At 48.5% G+C, this 18,597-nt stretch overlaps 6 protein-coding genes across 6 annotated transcripts; all 6 read left to right on the top strand.

Annotated features, from left to right (window-relative positions):
• Positions 1-733: 733 nt before the first annotated feature.
• On the top strand, positions 734-1,525 carry EI90DRAFT_3131533 (uncharacterized protein; the record flags this gene model as incomplete). The annotated part of the gene is made up of 4 exons (XM_039064397.1): positions 734-769; positions 808-883; positions 946-1,217; positions 1,256-1,525. The coding sequence occupies 4 exons, from the start codon at positions 734-736 to the stop codon at positions 1,523-1,525; spliced, it is 654 nt and encodes a 217-aa protein (XP_038910715.1).
• A 3,295-nt stretch (positions 1,526-4,820) lies between these two features.
• EI90DRAFT_2501525 (uncharacterized protein) lies at positions 4,821-5,803 on the top strand. Its single transcript, XM_039053141.1, has 3 exons — positions 4,821-5,040; positions 5,093-5,152; positions 5,203-5,803. Exons 1-3 carry the CDS (start codon positions 4,929-4,931, stop codon positions 5,649-5,651), a joined length of 621 nt encoding a protein of 206 aa, XP_038910714.1. The 5' UTR covers positions 4,821-4,928; the 3' UTR covers positions 5,652-5,803.
• A 1,675-nt stretch (positions 5,804-7,478) lies between these two features.
• Positions 7,479-9,002, top strand: EI90DRAFT_3131532 (uncharacterized protein; the record flags this gene model as incomplete). Its single annotated transcript, XM_039064396.1, has 1 exon — positions 7,479-9,002. One exon carries the CDS (start codon positions 7,479-7,481, stop codon positions 9,000-9,002), a length of 1,524 nt encoding a protein of 507 aa, XP_038910713.1.
• Positions 9,003-12,740: 3,738 nt separating this feature from the next.
• EI90DRAFT_2938282 (uncharacterized protein) lies at positions 12,741-13,196 on the top strand (the record flags this gene model as incomplete). Its single annotated transcript, XM_039055195.1, has 1 exon — positions 12,741-13,196. One exon carries the CDS (start codon positions 12,741-12,743, stop codon positions 13,194-13,196), a length of 456 nt encoding a protein of 151 aa, XP_038910712.1.
• Positions 13,197-14,832: 1,636 nt separating this feature from the next.
• Positions 14,833-15,063, top strand: EI90DRAFT_2866553 (uncharacterized protein; the record flags this gene model as incomplete). The annotated part of the gene is made up of 1 exon (XM_039053832.1): positions 14,833-15,063. A coding segment is annotated over one exon (231 nt), but the record flags the coding sequence as incomplete, so codon positions are not given.
• Positions 15,064-15,090: 27 nt separating this feature from the next.
• Positions 15,091-15,456, top strand: EI90DRAFT_2938265 (uncharacterized protein; the record flags this gene model as incomplete). Its single annotated transcript, XM_039055194.1, has 1 exon — positions 15,091-15,456. The coding sequence occupies one exon, from the start codon at positions 15,091-15,093 to the stop codon at positions 15,454-15,456; it is 366 nt and encodes a 121-aa protein (XP_038910710.1).
• Between the last annotated feature and the right edge of the window lie 3,141 nt (positions 15,457-18,597).

Genomic DNA, 18,597 nt, shown 5'->3' with positions numbered 1-18,597 from the left:
CGTCCTCCCCGTGGGTGGTCAGTAGATGGGGGCTTTCAGGGTCTGGGGGTTGACGGTCAGTTTGTTTGTTTGTGTGGGTTCGGACATAGGAGGCGGCCTTAGGCCTGGGGACATTTAGCCGCCAGGGGTGCAGCCGGTTTCTTGGTTGGGAAGGGGTTAGAGAGTTACTTACCAGAGGGGTAAGTCTCCATGTTATTGGGACGAGGAAACTTCGAGGGAGTTTCTCGTGGTTCGACCGACCTAACTCCGTTTCGGAGTTACCCAGGTGCCGAGGGACATAACTCCAAGAAGGTATGTTCCGTTCAGACGCACCCGCCCTCCAGCACCTATTCGGCTCAGCCGTCTTCTGGTGACACCCTGGGGGGCCCAATGACGCGGCCAGGTGCTCGCCGTTGTCTGAGACATTGTTGGCGCCATTCCGGGCTTATTTACGTTTCTTAGAGTTTCATTCTTATGTGTATTTTGTGTGTGTTGTTTTAGTTCCGTGCTCACCCGGCCGTAGTTTAACGACTTTGCGGTCGCAAGGTGCGTTCTTTGATGAAGGATCGCCATTTTCGCCTGATCGGGTAACTCCGTGGTTGCCTGTCCAAAAGACGATCACTAGAGACAAGTCCCCTCTCTAACTTCACCTTCACAACTTTCCAGGGATGTGTCCAGCTCCCAAATCAGTTATCCTGTGCTGCATGTCGACAGTTGCATGTTGAGTGCCTGTCCTGCACAATCAAGATTCCCAATGCTGTTAGAGTACGTTTTCGCCAATGCAATAATGGTTCGTGTGGTGGACGAAGGCTGAGACTAACCCCATAGAAATCAACTGGGGCTCGGGAGTGTCTGGAGGAGGTCAAGACTCTGGCTTCCGGCGATCCTGGACGTGTTGAGGTAGGTACGTGACGGTTCTATTCTCTGCGTGTTCTCGTCCCATGCAAAGTTTATTCCGTTCCATAGTACTGCTCCCCAAGACGCGACAGTTTCTTTCATATTTGAAATCAAACCCCCTGGATACCGCAACTCAGCCTGTAGCTGACCCGATAGTCCCCACAACGACTACTATCTTTTCCCCAGCGGCTGTCTTGCCAAACGGAACTCACGAATGGGGGAACCGAGTGGATACTGTTTCGGCCTATGAGGTGTCCGCTGCACTCCCACCGGCAAACGATCTCGGGAACATGCCGGTCATTGATGAGGCCTCATTATCCACCTTCGGGTTATCTGGATATGTCGGAACCATTGATGAAGCGACCCTCTTACATGTTAGTTCCCTTCAGCCAACGACCACCAACCACGAGACGGCGGGAATTGGAATCTTCCGATGCCGGACAACTGGAATGACACTGCCAACCGTGGAAGTGCTGGACCTTCTGCAGCGACCTACCATGCCTCTTTAAATGAAACTCGTGCCGTGACTCTGGGTAATGGAGCAAATTGGGGCGAGGATACTGTAGACTGGCTGAGGGGACTGGCTTGGAGTATGGGATACTACCTCATCCCTCGCGGCGCTGCCATTCCCGGTGGTGCTCTTGTTTAGGAGCTTCACTTCATGTTTTTGAACGTTAGTGTCTTTCTTTTCTCTGTACAATCTGGTGATGATAAATTGTTGGCGTAGACTGATTGGTTTAGTTGTGTCATCATGAGTGGCTCCGTTACTTGGATATTCTGCACCACGTTGAATTTTCATGTGGAGCGAGGCTCGTGGTCTGGAATCCTCGCATCTTGATTTGGATTGTGGATGATGCATTCCCTTAGACCGAATAATGTTCCAAGCATTTGTGCTTGTCCACTCACGTTGTCCAGTCTGCAGATCAGGTCCTGGGCTGGCTATTGTATTGACTCGGCTTTTGTTCTTGGCTAGTGTGGCATCTCACTTCCTTTCTTGGTATTTTGAATACGCTGCAATTGAAAGCACTGTGCTATAAGCGTGAAAATCATTTCATCTGCATACACTTTCCCTCAGTTCGCCACGTGGAGCGATCGCCAACCTTGTATCTTTTGCGCAGCCTCACTGAGCTCGTCACCGCTGGGGATGCATGCATATGCATATACACCCACCTCGTATACAATAGCCGTTCAGTTCCTCTTGTGCAGTCATTCTCATCTCGTTGCTCCGTCTTGCAGCATATCGAACGTCCATCAATTTAGGCAACTTCCCCAATCGAACGTCCAGGTCACACCTACAGGCGCCATTTCCCGATACCCCACTCTCTAGGTGTCGATGTGTCACTTGACGGACACTGTCGCAATGTATGTCTCAGCGGTGGCTCTCGCAGGCGCGCGACTTGCCGTTAGCCACCCATACAACCACTGATCACGACGTGCGCGCCAGCCGCCGTAGAGAGCTTGAGTCTAGGCCATACTAGGCTCTTGGTATTCTGCGGATAACATGTGCATACACAATCTGGGAATGTCCTCCTCTGTATTGTAGACCACTGGCAGTTATGCTTAGATGGCGTATTCAGAGGGTCACTAGGTGTGCGCGGGCGCCGCGCCAATGATCATACAAACACGTTTGTGACATATCTCTAGAAATTATATATTGACTGCATGGCATCGCTTGTAAAGATTGCTTTTCAGATGACTTGGAAATCCACATTGATGTCGCTGGGTAATGGGCATGTGTTGACTTAGCACAGCTTCAGACGCGACGCGATGCGGAGTTCGAAGTCGTGCGGCTACTATCCGTCTCACCCTAAGATGCTATGCTGCTCCACCTGCCAGCTAATGTACGTCCAGCAACATGCATTAGACCCTCACCTCTGAGTTCCGAGTATCTTATCCAACCATGCCAGATGACCTCTTACTGCCAAGGGCGGATGCTTTTCCACCTTCACCGATTCTGGACGAATCCTGAATATATGGGAAGCCGTCAAGCAGAAGAACGCTTGACGGAATGAGCAGAGACTGTCAGGGGCAGCCATCCGAGGATTCCCGCTGTTCCGTACTATAGATATGCCCGAGCTTTTCCTGGGTAGAATGGTGTCGTTATCTTTGGGAGTCGCGCTGACACTATTTCTGAAAGGATCGGTTGCACACTAGCCTTTCCTGGGCGGGGATAATACAACGATCGCGAAAAGAGAGGGAGAGACTGCGGACAAAACGTTGATCATGAGGTCAGACTTGAGAGTAGACTGAGAAGTCGTGCGAGATGGCCTACATCTGTGCTCAATTTTAGGTCTGACTCTATGCTTTTAAACCAGCACAATCCTCCACCCCTACATTCTTTCAGTTGTGGGATCCTACCGCCCTTACTGGCCGGATTTCCATGTTGATGTGCATATATAATCTTCGAATGTTCATTGCCTACGTTCCAGTGAACGTGTGCACCCTACCATGTCTTAAATTGCCCTGCACACGATCCATAAACACCTTTTTTTTATAGCCGGCATAACTGACATATTTATCCACACACATGCGCATGCAGCGCTAGCGTGCGGCACTGAGGCTCGGGCTTGCAGTGGACGGGCCTTTCTTCATGGCTCAGATAGCATCCTAATATTGTCATTTGCCACCCAAACAACCCCACACATTTTGGGATTCCGAAGCCTCGACACAACCCCTTTCTTACCAGTCCTTATGATTGGATCATGTATGTCCCAGAACAGACACTGTCAGGTAGCATTGACTTTCAAAACAACCATATAGCGCTTCCCGTGAATTTGATGTGGCGAGCACTGCACGTTCGGGCATTGAATGTACGCAGAAGATGAAAATACTCCTGGAGGGCGAAAGGCCATTGCGTTCTTGCTTCCCCTAGGTAATACATATTCACAAGTGCACGATTGTGCAAGGCTGAACCAGAAGCGACAGACACAGGTAAGCCTCAACCCACCATGACTGCTCTACCGCCTTCAAATCCACCTTTACGGCCTAAGCACACTCCTAGTCATTCCAACCATCATTGTCCCCTGTGAGGTATAAATCAGTGCACCGTGAGTCCCTGATGCATCGTTTAGAACGTCCATTCGATCGATAGCGTTAGGAAACTGAATACAGGTTACGGAAGGGGTCTTTAGATTTGGACTCCGGAAGTGGCATCGGCAACCATTATAAACAAAGGTCGAGAAGTCGTGGCACCTGTATCATAGAGCCATCACTTCGATGTCCAAATGACCATACTTATGACACTCACTGCTGGATATCACGATGACTGTGCTCGTCAGCATAATCAACTGACCATCCTTGCAATGATTTGCGGGGCGCTCGGCAATGATCCCTAAATCGAATCCGCACATGTATACTGAGGTAAGCATTCTACAGACCCTGTGAAATTACGCCAGGGCGTATGCATTTTGCGCATTTTTCCCGATGAGATTCAGTGCTGATGTTTTTTTGCTACTTGATTCCGGTTCGGGCATAAAGACCTCAGGCTATCGCTGGTGGGAGCACCAAGGGTAGGGTGCCAGCTACCATGAGATGGTTCATGGTTAACGCTGAATTGAACATAGCATGTTCGAGCCAGCCTCACGTCAATGAGCCGAAAGAGATACAGACGCAAGGCGCTACCGACGAAACTCGTACTGCACACCTGGAGTGGCAACCTACAGAGGCTCCCAGATAGCTGGCTGAATATCAGTGTGGTTTTAGTGGGTTCAGTCACATGTCACAGCGAGACTTTGAACAGATAAATGTACTGACAACTGGTTCCCACGGAATCCGGGAGTTGCCGGAATCAGCAAATCAATTCAGTTTCAATTCAGTTCAATATTTTCACGTGATGTGTGGCGCATGTCACACTGAGGGATGAACTATGCAAGAAGGAGATGGCAATCCCCGAAAACCGTGGGAATGAACTTATGGTCGTTAATGATATTTCCAATTAAAAAATCAGAAATTCCCGCTACTCCGTAGCGGGTCCTGTAAATTTAGGCCCCACTCTGTGCACAGGGTCCTCTGTAACCTAGGGTCCTTCTTTCCCATTCTGACGATATGACGATATGATGATACAATTCCGGCTGATTCCGCTACAATGCAACTCACGCCACAACACCATCCACCTCACAATGCATCAGCACGTCCGAGTTCTCACTATGGCTTCTTCTGATTTCAGTGAGTCCCTCTGCATAGCTTCTGATCCGCTCTCTCAACTCCCACGCCATAGACCATCCATCTCATGCTACCTTTGCAACTCAACCACATCCGACAACTTCCTCTAACTTGAGTGAGTCTGTGTACATCTCTTCTCATGCACTCTTTGAACCATACATGCAGATTTGTGGTCATACTCATTTTTGAATGATGTGTTGGACCTTGATCCACCCACCATCAGTCATTATGCATACCTTCATGGTTTATATTCCACGTCATTAACGACCCATGACATGCGATTACATCTAATGCATCATATTCTGCATGCTCACTGCTACGGCTCTCTGTTTGATGGTTGTGTTGAAGAATGTAACCAGCTTCCGCCAATTGATGATCACCTCCAACGACTGCATGACTTCCTTCTCTCTCAATCTTTTGCCCATCCACACCAAACTTTAGTTGGTGCTGCTCTAGGTGTTCAATGTGCAAATGAATCCGTCAGTGGGGATCCACACTTCCTCCATGGCATCATTCGACGCTGTCAACAAATCCCCGCTGCATTTCCTGATGCATTGACAATTCTTCGTAATCTGGATCGAATAAATCATCAAGACTTAGTCGCTCTATGTTGATTCCACCATCTCCATCGTCACATCCCAAAAATTCTCAATCGTGTCCAATTACGCTCCATTGTGTTTGACCACATAGTCACCGACTCCCCCTGTGATTTTGGTCGTATCTCACACTTTGAACAACCTTCTCGTTCTCGATGTTGTCCACTGACACTCTCTCAGTCAGAACGTGCAAACCATTTAGCCCACTTTTTAACTCAAGTCACACGAGCTGATGTTCGTCAGGGCTGTCTCCGTTGTTTTATCCCTCACTTTCACTTACCCATTGATTTGCGTGCAGATATGCAATCTATCCGACACTGTCTGCTTCGTTTTGTTGCCGATCAATTCCCATCTTTCCACCCTTCTGACATGGATCCTTATCAAGAATGGCGTGTTCAATGTGCTGCTCGTTGGCCAGAAAAGCTCTCTTCTATGTCCAAGACGAACTTACTGAAACATTTTTACTCTCTTCTATCTTCATATCGTCTTACCAGTTTGGTTTGTGCGGTGTGTGGTGAGTCCAAATTCTTCAACCAAATGCTTCCTCAACCTGTAGATTTGAACAATTACGATTATCACTTACTCCACGGTGACTATCCCTCGAACGCTCCTCACCCTTTTCCTGATCATCCTCTGCTCCAACATATCATGTTATGTCCAGCCGGAGTCCCCTCCCATACCCAATCCATCCCGATGATCCGGATTTGCCACATCTGTCATCGATCTCTCAAGCGACATCGCCTACCACCTACATCTATCGCCAATGATCTTTACTTTGGGCCCATTCCGAATGAACTCTGTGAACTTTCTCTAGTTGAAGAAGCACTGATTGCTCGACGGCGTGCCAAAACATGGATCATACATCTGCAAGATGATGGATCTCCCATGTCTCACACTACAGGACCGAGCTCTTCATCCACACTCTCTACTGCTCAAAGGGCCCTTAAGGGTCATGTCATAGTCTTTCCTGCTCAACCGGAGTCTTTGTGTCAGGGACGCGTCCAGGGTGGAGGGGGCCCGGCTGTAGCGCCCGACGGAGGGACCCTCTCGGGGGACGAAGCGGGCGCGCGTACTGACGGGCCCGATCTGGGACTGTAGTCCCTGGCCACTTAGACTGAAGTGGAAAACATGAATTGTTATTAAAAGGAAGAACTACACTACTTACCTGAAGTGGAAAACGTGAGAAGAAGGTTACTTCTTCAGTTCCCACTTCAGGTACATTTATGTACATGCGGCTTGGGTCACATGACGGGTGCCACGTCATCTACGGAGAGGGCCGCAGCCATCCGGGTATCCCTGCGGGGGATCCTGAGGGCGTCCGCTGCGGGTGCGCACGCTGGGCATAGCGGGAAGTCGTCCAGGGTGTCCGAGCTGGACGGGTCAACAGTACAATGATACAAGGGAAGGTGGTCCATGTAAATAGAAAGAATAAACAGAAAGGGAGAGTGAAATAAAGGAGAAAGAGGAAAGAGGGAAGAGGGAGGAAGGATGGGTAGCAGGGAGCGGGTGAGCAGGTGAGCGGGTGAGGTGGGCCCAGGTGGGCCCGGGTGGAACCGGGTCAGGCGGGTGTGCCCTGACACTTTGTCCCCATTTTTGCCTCCTTCCCTTGAGGACGTCATCACTCCCATGTGTGTGGTATTTGTCGGCATCACCACTCCTTCCAAAGATTGGCTTTTAAACAATGCACGACCTCTGATCGTCCGATGGGAAAAAGTACGGGCTGCATTGCAATGGCTTCTTACTCACAATCCCCTGTACAGTGATGTCATTTTAGATGAGAAAGAATTGAACTGAATCCCATTGACTGATGTCACTCCTGTTCCCATCCACACCCAACCCCCCACTATGGCGACTCTGGCACCAGGCGCTCGATATGATAATGTTGAGATACCGCTCACAGAGGATCCGCTGACTGCAGTTTTGCAGAATGTGGTGGCCACAGATCTCGATATGCGTGATGCGAACACTGCTCAGATCACTGCTGCTGCTCTCAATCATCTAAAACGGTCCAACAGTGACATTGGAGCCCACATTCAAGTCAGACACGGCGCTGAACCCGTCAATCACTATTCGGATCCACACTTGTTACCATTGCTATATCCCACTTTATTTCCATATGGCATCGGTGGCTATCATCGGAATCGTCGTGCTTCTCTCAGTTTGGAAAAAATGGCCACTCATGTCTTTTCTTTAGCTGATCACAGATTTCAAGAGCATTACTCATTTTTATTTGTCATCTTCAACATCATTCAACGTCAGAGAACCTCCTTATACTGCAAACTTAAAACTTCTCAGGCCGCGTTTGATCGAGTGGCCACTGCAATCAATGCTGTGTCCGCAGACGCATTGAATTCCATTGCAGACCGTTTAACTCGTGGTGACTACTCCACAATGGATACGGCGGATGAACTCGCTGCGAGGAAACTACTCCAAGAGGTGTCTTTGGTCAGCACCAAAGTGCCCGGATCGCATGCTGCCTGCACCCAAATGCGAAATGAAATTCGTGCACTGATTTTTGACCACGGTCCCCCCAGTTTCTTTGTTACCATCAATCCCGCTGATGTGTACAATCCCATCGTTAAATTCTTATCTGGTGACCACTTTGACTTGGATGAAGCACTACCAACTAACATACCGTCATACTGGGATTGTCATATCCATGCATACCCGATCCTGACCCGACTCCCGGACCTCCTCCTTCCCCACCTCCGGAGTCATACCCTACAGCTGCCCGTTCCGATACTCACCTTTGGTCCTGGCAACACGCCTCCTTCTACCCCCCATGCCACCTCTACTCCTCCTTCCCTCTCCTCCCCTATCTCCATCCGCTCCAATACTCACCTCGGACCGAACACCACCCCTCTCGCCACCCTCCTACTACTCCTCCTCCTACTCCGCTCCTCCTTCACAACACCGCCACCCTTCCGTCACCCCCCTATGCCTCCCCCATCTGCTCTGATACTCACCTTTGGACCTGACTACTCTCCTTCCCGCCACTCCTTCTCTCTTACCTTTCTCCTCTCTCCTCTCTCTGGTACTCTTCTGCTGACCCCCCACCAAGTTACGACCTTCCACCACTGTTCTGTACTTCGTACTCGGGCACCGCTCGTATCTCTGCTCCGAGCCTCCGTCATAGTCCCTACCTCGGACTTTGACTCCACCTCGGTCTTAGTCCATTGCATTGGTGACCTCATACTACGTAAACACCATTGCCAATATTCCTCGGACTTTCAACCCCGCCTCCGTAACCTCCGTAAGCTCCGCAACCTCCGAGCTTCGCGGATCGCCTTCGGCCCTTTCGCCGCTTGTAATGTATCTTTCGCGTTTTCCCCTCATCCCTATTTGGACTGCTGCTTCTTCCCATTCTAGCCAGTTAGTCATCATCCCCACTTCTCCTCATCCTCCTGCCCCTCTGGGCCTCACCCTCCCTACCTCCTTTCGGACATATCACAGGTCCTGCCTTATGACCTTCAGTACCATTCCGCTTCTGTCTACCCTTGTTCCCGTTCGGACATCTTCGTTCCGATTCAGATCCCCTTTGTCTCCTTGTGCTTTTGCCCCCTCCATTATATATATCGGCGCTTGTACATACTCGTTTGGGGCTCAGTCCGAAATCAACCTGAAATGCCCCCTAGAGACTTCCTGCTTGCCTACTGTGAAATTAAGGACCAAATGGACAAACAGCAATGGCACAGCGCTCCGCTTGAGTCGCTGAGGCCAAGGTCCCTCCACACTAAGTCTCCAATTCCACTCTGGAGTCGTCTGTTTCCGCCTGTTTCTAACAGGGATCAAGCAACCACTGTAGCCCACAATCCATTCATTGCTGCTCGCTTCTTCCGACTGCTCATCAACGCCTTCATTCTTGCCATTCTGGGTCACACTGTCATATCCATTCCCGGCCATCAACTTCCGGTCCCTCCAATCCCTGTCGCCAAAGATTTCCACAATTTAGTAGAAAAGTGCCAGTCCCATAAGCACACCTGTTACGGGGATGGGGGAAATTCCCCATTCCTCGATCCGTTCTTATAGTGGGATGAGTGAGGTCATATCTGGTCTGTACCATAACTGGATATGTAATCGATGAATGATCCCAGTCTTGCCTGGGGGTGGACGATCGAATACCCATTGATCGCGATTGGTGATGTAGTGAGCTATTAAGGGATTGATGGTAGGTAGTCGGAGATGCCAGGACGGATGGGTCAGCCACGGGTACTTGGCACTCCTCAATGGAGCGTACCGTGTGTGAGGTCACGACTTGTGAGATGGGCGAGAACTTCGTATAGTTGCCATCGGGTACTTGGCGTTCGCAGTGCGAACATACCGGTAGCGGGTTGATGTCATAAGCGTGCAATGAGGACTGACTAGTAGGGCCTTCAGTGACTTGGCATTCCCAAAGGGAACGTACCGTTGGCGGTGTAGGAGAAATAATATTCAAAGAATAAAACAATGATCTATCAGAATAGTCAACGAACAGGTGACAAGTTCAGACGTTTAACAGATCTCATGATCTTTATGAGACTGGACAGACATTAGAAGATCATTATAAAATATCTACACCCATGTAGTATGAGATTTAATCTACTACAATCATGCCTAGAACTTGACATAGGTGTAATATTCAAAGAATATATCCCTACAACAAGAAAATAGCACATAGACGGCAGAATAAGAAGGAACATTGGGAAAGAAATGTGAATATCTCGGGAACCAGTAAACTTTTGACTGTAATCTTTTTACCATCTGGAAGGACTGTTTCTTAACTTTATCCACGGTTTTGTTTCATCCTAAAAGCTTCAAAACTGACGGAGATATCGCTCAAACGGCGAAACACCTTATAATTCATATATATTTATTTGCTAATTCTTACAAAAGGTAATGTGACTCAAGGGAAATATATTGGCGCCCGGAAGTCTGGCGGACCGAATACCATATGATAGAGTATTCCCCGGCGCGGGCGGACAGTTTTTGATCGCATCAGAAGAGGAGAAAATGCTAAAAAACCGGATCTTGTATATTTTCCCATGATTCATCAAAACTTTTTGATTTTAAGCCCAAATAAATCGGAACAAAGGAATGATTGATGATCTGGATCTCGGATCATAAGCATGAAGTGATTCAGAAGTCCGCGGATCAGTTAATTAATTGGGAAGGCTCTAGAACATTAGTAATGATGTGGCTTCACAAAAAGGGGTCAATTAGAGAACAGTCTAGAAAGTTCCTTTATAGCCGAGTCATTTCTAAAGATAACCGTTCGTAATTAAGGCGGTGTAGAGCATAGCTTCAGCGCTACAAGATCCCGCTGAGATCGGCCCAAAAGACAAAGAAATGAATTACTTATTGCTGAGTCATGTCCTAAGTCCATTATTAAGCTTACACAGCCCAACCCCCTATATCATTCTAGAACTATCTATAATACAAATGTAGCACATGTAACTAGTGCGAGGCGTGGGAGTAGAGAGGCCTCTGAAAAGCATAAAAGGCCACCGCTTCTGCCCCCTCTCAAACCTCAGGTAGAAATAAAAGTTTAATTCTCCTCACCAGTGGTTGGTTCGTTTGCTCCAAAAGATAAAAGCAAATATTAGTTGTTAGCTAATATAAAACTAACACGTCACTCTAAGCGTGAGTTAGGGTCAGTTAGACACAGCTGAACAAAAGTGTCATAGTGAGAATTAGTGAGAATTTGGTGGAGGGACTTCTTAATTGAATAATCTCTCAGCAATACTTGGTTATCACACCACAGGAGAAAAGTGAGCGATCCTGAACCTGCTAGATAACTAGCACGCACTCTAAGCGATAGAAAGGGCAGTTTGGTCACTCCTGTATTGAGTAACATTTATTGCGGAATTATTTTATTAGCAGTTTTCCTTCAGTAAATTATCAGGAAAATCACATCCTACTGAAAAGTGGTAAATATAGGTGTAATATTGACTAGAAATCATAGTAAAGTCAATATAGAATTTTATCCGTAGACGATCTATACATCAGGTGAGATCGTTGGGGGGTGTTTATTGTTGTTTAGACAGTGAACAATCATATATTTGGCAACCAAAACACGGTCAGTACGCAAATCAGCACAAACTCTAATATCGTTATTGGACGTAGGAAACTGGTTACATAAGGTGATCCAGCTCCGCTCCTTCAGCGGAGAAACATGATGACTGGCAAAGGAGGGAACAGATGGTGGATGGGCGGCGACTTGGCGTTCACGTAGCGAACGTGCCGGCATCACGGGAAGGTGGGCCTCAAAGTATTCACGATCTCCATGATCGTGAGGTGACGTCGTATGTTGAGTACTGGGGGGAGAGCGGAGTGATGAAGACCCATAGGGTACAGATTCAATAGGACGATACACATGTCGAGAGTCTTCGACTCTCGACCTCGAGTTCTCGCGGCAAGGGCCGTTAGAGGACTCGATATAACCAGACTTATAAGACATATTGAGAGTTGTACAGTCACACGGGTTCAGTTGAGTCACAGGGAGGGTTGTTACAGAAGACGGTACACGAGACAGTTGTAGAGCAGTTGTTAGTTAGCAGGAACCGCCTTCGGCGGTTTCCGTACAAGACGCGTGACTATCTACAAATGGTAAGGTCGCAGGAAATCCCGCGAAACACAAACAACCTCGGCCAGCACCAAAACCCCAATGGGGAAAGCTTTGCATGAGGGGGGGAAAGGGGTAGAACGGGTAAGGAGGATAGGGTATCGGGATAGAGGATGGAAGGGAGAAAGAGGGGAGGAGCGATAGAGAGGGGAAGTCTTTGACCATGTGACGGATATGGTCGTTGGAGACTCCGTATCCGTAACAACACCGCTATGTGTTACAAGCATGGGGATGGTGAATGTCAGTTTGGCCTGTCCTCAGATAATGAGATGGAAGTGACGACAATGGATATGAATACCGGGGAGATCCAGATGTGTGTCACAGATGGATTAATTAATAATTACTGTGAAACAATTTTAAAAGCTGTACGGTGTAACATGGACATCAAGTTCATTGGCTCAGGTGTGTCTGCTAAGGCTATTTTGTATTACATCACTGACTACATTACCAAAACTCCTCTGAAAACCAACGTAGCATATGCAGTGCTACAAGCTGCAGTGAAAAAAATGCGCGAGTCTGCAGACACAAACGGCACTCCCGTTGAGCGCGCCAAAACTACATTGGTGAAATGTGCCAACGCTTTGATTGCAAAACAAGAGCTCGCTGCTCCTCAAGTTGCTTCTTACCTGCTGGGTTTTGAGGATCGATACACTAGTCATCGTTTCCGATCCCTGTATTGGACCTCATTCACCTCTTACATTCAAAAGACAGATTCTACCATCTCTACCTCGTCTGATCAGCACCATGGTCCAATCGGTGCTCCTCCAGGTTCGGATGACCCACACATCATTGGCCATGATATGCACGATGAAGAGGTTGTATTAGAATCCAACATTGACACTGGTGCAATTCAGCACAGCTGCCACCAATTGATAGATTACCGGGCATGCGATTGCTCACCAGTCTTTGATGCAATGTGTGTATGGGACTTTGTGGCTTCGGTAGACAAATGCAGTATATGAAAATCGCTACACAGTGCGCAAAAGGGGGACGATTGGGAGGAAGAGGAAGACATTGTACCCGATCAACGTGTACCTCATTCAGCTCTCTCGTCACTGCATCCTCAGCGTACGACACATGAGTTGAGGAAAAGACGGTCTCGTTATGTACCAGTGCCAATTGGACCACCATTGCCTCGGAGAGATGATGTCTCAAAATATGAATTTTACTGCCTAACAATGCTCACACTATTTCCTCGACAGTGAACGGCTCACACAAAGCAAACAAAGGACGGACCAAACGGACATTCAGATGGCCCTCACTCAAGCAATGTGTGCAGGTCTCTTTCTGCCTTCTGATCCGAATACCTCCGCACGGGCTTGGAATGCAGTGCACATCGAACGTGGCACTGAGTGTGTCGCCAGCCTAATAGATGATCAGGGAGCCCAGGAACTCCAGTGGCAAGAGGATTACAAACAACGACGCTCCGCAACCAAACAAAGGCTAAAAGCTTCTACAACGCTTCCCAATGAGCCCGGTGGGCTGCACTCTGAATCGTCAACTCAAGCCATTCTCATAGATCATCAGACGTACGCCAGAGAACATGCAGAGATCATGGATGCTTATATTGTAAATCCATCGGCCAGCGCCACTCCCGACTCCGTACACGTGTTGGAGTCAGTGTCTCACGAGTTCTCTCTCAATCTGGAACAGGCTCATGCGTTTCGTCTCGTAGCTGAACACAACAGCCAAATGTCCACTGAGCCACTGTACATGTATTTAGGAGGGGCTGGAGGCACGGGAAAATCTCCAGTGATCAAAGCCTTAACTGTCTTCTTCCAGCGCATGGGTCAAGAACGCAAATTTCATCTATGCGCTTTCACAGGGGCTGCTGCCAGAAATATAAGTGGTTGCACGTTACACTCCAGTCTCAATCTCTCTCAATTGTCAGTGATGCAGAAGTCCAATGGTTCCCGCAGCTGGGGGGATCTTATTCATATGTGGTGTGGAGTGCAATACTTGTTTATTGACGAGGTCTCCATGATTGGATGTGAGTTATTGGCTGACATTAGCGCCGCCCTCTCTCTTGCGAAAGAGAATTCCGATGCTTATGGTGGCATCAACATAATCTTTGCGGGGGATTTTTGTCAACTACCTCCAGTGGGGGCGACGAGATTGTACACTGCGATCAAGATGGTGTCTTATCATGCTTCAGATGCACTTTCCGACCGAGGTCAGAAGAAACTCAAAGGAGCACAGTTATGGTCACTGGTAAACACAGTGGTCTTTTTGAAACAAGCAATGCATCAGGATGGACTCGAAAATGCTACGTTCCGTACCATTCTCGATAGATTAAGATTTGGTAATTGTACACTGAATGATATCGCGGTTTTGGAACGTCGCCTACTCATAAACAATCTCAACATCGATCTCACAAACAACGGTTGGGAAACTGCGCCCATCGTGACCGCATCCAACGTAGTGAAAGACGCATTGAATGACGCTGCCGTGAAAACATTTGCACAACGCCAACATCACGAACTGCATCCTTATTACGCAGTCCATCATCACCGAAAAGGTCGTATTCAAGATGCGGAGTTGGAAGAGAAATTGCGAGAGCTCACATCCGAAGCAAACACTGGATACACTTTAGGTCTTCTGTCCTTGGTGGGTGGCATGCCGGTCATTGTGGGTGAAAACTTCGATGTGGAAGGTGGCATTGTGAACGGCAGTCAAGGTCGATTAAAGCATGTACGATATAAGTGCGAGGATGGGGAGCATCGGATCGCTACCAGTGCAATTGTTTCAATTGCGGATTCCGCACCACAACCATTTGCAAATCTGCCGGCTCATGATTGTGTCATCCTGCCCAAATCAGTGGCAATCAAGGTGTCTCATCCCATGACTCATGCCACTATGTCTGTCAGACGTTCTCAGTTACCGTTATTACCCGCATTCGCCATTACTGACTACAAAGCACAAGGTCGAACTTTACCCAAAGTGATTATTGATCTAGAAAGTGCACGATCAATTCAATCCGCATATGTCATGATATCCCGCGCAACGGCGTTGGAAAACTTACTCATCCTGCGCCCTTTCAGTGCCAAAAGGGTGATGGGTCACATGTGCGGTGATCTCCGAGCGGAACTGTGTCGCCTCGAACAGTTGGAATGCGACACCATTGTACGAACGCCTTCTCAGACATTCAGGCATGCACAAGCAACATCATGGAAAGAAAAGCTCTTGCGGTCCCCAAACAATGCTTCGCTGGGTGCGTACTGAGGCTGTTCAGTCGGACTTTCCATCCTAACCTATACACAGAGCGAAAACGGAAATCCAACGGAGATGCTGACGTGAGTTCCACGCAGCGAAAGAAGCTCAAGTTGCAATGAACGGTCGCATTCGGAATTGTAAGTGTCAAGTGTTCCTCTGAATGCCGTATTCTCACATGCCATTTCACGCCCAGTGTCTCCTTCTCGTGAGTTCCACGTACCAAAAGAGGCTGAGGTAGCAATCAACGGTCTCTGTCAGCGGATGCCTCAATTGATCTGAAAGAGTCAAGTGTTCCTCTAAATGCAGTATTCTCACATGCCTTCTCACGCCCTGTGTGTCCTTCTCCATCTCACTCCACTCCCAATCGCCAACTGTGGACAATTCAACCCACGTTGATACAATATCGTAGCTTCGGAAGTGCGAATGGCCAGAGTTTGCGTGGTTCTTGGGTGGCTGTCAATGATCGAACGACTATCACTGATGTAGCTTTCGTTGGCATCATCACTTCGGCCGAGATGGGACCATATGGCAATCAGCATGCCGCGCCTTACTCTGCTTGGAGGGTGCAAGGGGTAAGTGTTCCTTAGCTCACGTTGACACCGATACTGATCTCAAAGATTAGCGTGCGAAAGTCAATTCCACTAAATATCAGCTACATCTTGGCATGCCGAACACTGCGCCTACGGCACTGAAGAAGGCATTTACTGACCAAATGCGCGGTTTAATTTGACTTAAAAACGCGAGTGGGTTGGGTCACCACACAGAAGGTGGGTGATTGGTCACTGGAGACAGCGTACTTCAACTCACAGATGGAACTCAGAGGACGTAATTGAAATCGTTGATAAAGAATATGGATGGGTCTATTTGAGCGAGTCCAACGCACCGTATATTAGGATTCAACACGCTATGTTTCATGAGAATCGCGTGCCCGGTGCCCATGCTACCAAGCGGGTGAACGTCAACGACACTTTAGAAAGTAGGTCCCATTAGCATCCGCAGCATCATTGACGGCTGACAAAGTACGTGGCACGAGGGTAGGTGGAGGCTCGGAGCACAATGCTACAGCGGCCACATCCCAACCCGCCACACCTTCAATTTATTCCCACCCGGAATGGGATCCTGAATCCCACTTTCGTCGAGCATTACCCTCCGCGGCCGTGCAGAGGGACTTTCAGTATTGGATGGACATCCATGCATATGATGAGAATGGGAATGTCATTACGCACAATGATCTGGAGCTTCTGTTTAGGGTGGGCGTCGCTGTAGTCGGGACTGCCACGTTGCATTTGTAAGTCACAAATTCGTCACATTCCACTCCAGTCTGAATCTCTCCCAATGCTGAGCACGCGCGCATGAAATACCACTCGCGGCGAGATCCGAAGCTTCCAGATGCATTGGAACGCTCTGCAAATTTTAGGATCCTCTCAACTCCTGGAGGACGACAACAGCGCTCAGTCCGTTGCCGGAAAGAAACATGCGCGCGATGACGAGTTGCGCCCGCCTTCTCCCAAACGAGGCCCGTTTTTCAAACGCGAGGAGGACATGACTAGTAAGCCGGAGAAATGAAAATTGGAGGGCTTGAATGGAACGAGAATAGCTGTAAAGGAAGGTGACAACCTTCTCTCTGTTTCCGTATCGGTTTCGTGTCATTGGTTTCTGCAAAGTCCCATTCAGCGTCTGTTGGTACTGCAATAGCTAACGAAGGAAAATTGCAATTAGTCCTCAGCCAGCGCGGAATTCTTCACTTAATAAAACCACAGGTCACAACCTGCCACGGAATGACCAAAGCCAGGATTAGCACGTGAACTGGCTCACGTAGTGTATGATATTATCCACACTGCTTCCGATCACAGACCAGGCTAGAATCTCCAACTTCGGAGGGACTCCACACACCAGGGGTCATCCGGGACAGAGTGGGATTGGAAATGGTATGGTAACCAAACACTGGGTCTTCCTACCCAAGATTTCGGAGCTATGTGGCACTGCACAAAGGTGGTTGACTAAGACGACTGACCCCCAATGAAGGTATAAATGCAAATGGTCATTCACGGCCACAAGGGGGGACTAACGAGAATGGGGTTGGATCAATTAACATACCACGGCGTTCCACTGCCTTCTAACTCTCCCAGTCACCAGCCAGTTCTACCCGACTGCGTGATATTACACCAACAACGTGGTTCAGTCCATGTCTTAGTATGGGGATCGGTGCGTGATGACGTTGGACACATCGCTGCTATAGAGGTGACAGCTTCAAACAGAATTTTGAGGTGAACAAAGCATGGTTGGGATTCATTGAGCATGAGGAGAATGGGGTTCCCCATGTTCATGTGTGCCTGCAAGTGAGCCCGCATCACAATAAGTGTTCGATGGCGTTCACAATGTCGATTAGCGCGCAAGCCCAATGGCTTTCGCTACAGAAATCCACGCGCCCGATGCTGCGATGCGCATTACGTTCCATTTCGCACACTTTCAGATCGGGACTCCGACGTTCACGGTGTGTATCCAAGCCAAGAATGTGGACGCTGGGCTCTGATCAACCTTCGAATCAAATAGATAGCACCCCATTGTTTTCTTTTGAATCAAATGTAGTTCGAAAGTATGTACACATAGCGAGGCAGCGTGATGTACGAAAAGGAAATGTAATCAATGGGGAAAGTGCAGAATGATCAAAAATGGAGGCGGAATGAGTAGCGGGTACTTGCCGCGCCAGGCGGCGTCCACCAGTTATTTAAATTAAATTAAATTTGACAGGGGAACCCAGCACTATCGAGCTAGTTCATCCTCAAATAAAATCTCTGAGGTGGAATGTCCCTCTACCACACACCTCACCAGTCATCTTCATCGTTTCGAGTTGATGCCTCCACGCTGTTTTATCTGCCGGCTAAGAGGAAAGGTATGTCCTCGATTCCAATGAGCATTTAACCACCAGCCCCAAACTCCCTTTCAAACTTGCACTGTCATTCCTGGTCCTCCTTTCGCTGCACGATTGGAGAGCTCAGCCCGGAAATGGAAGCAGTGCGACATTCTTTCATGCATCGTGCCTATGCTGTTAATCGCAAGGGTGCTGGGCAGTAGGCAGGATCCCAGCTGGGCAGGTCACCAGGTTTAGACCGCTCACATGTCACCATGTCACATAATGTGACATTAACG

The sequence above is a fragment of the Cantharellus anzutake genome (genome assembly GCF_015039405.1).
Source record: "Cantharellus anzutake strain C23 chromosome Unknown EI90scaffold_77, whole genome shotgun sequence".
In the NCBI taxonomy this organism is placed as follows: domain Eukaryota; kingdom Fungi; phylum Basidiomycota; class Agaricomycetes; order Cantharellales; family Hydnaceae; genus Cantharellus; species Cantharellus anzutake.
This window is presented reverse-complemented; position numbering and strand designations above follow the sequence as displayed.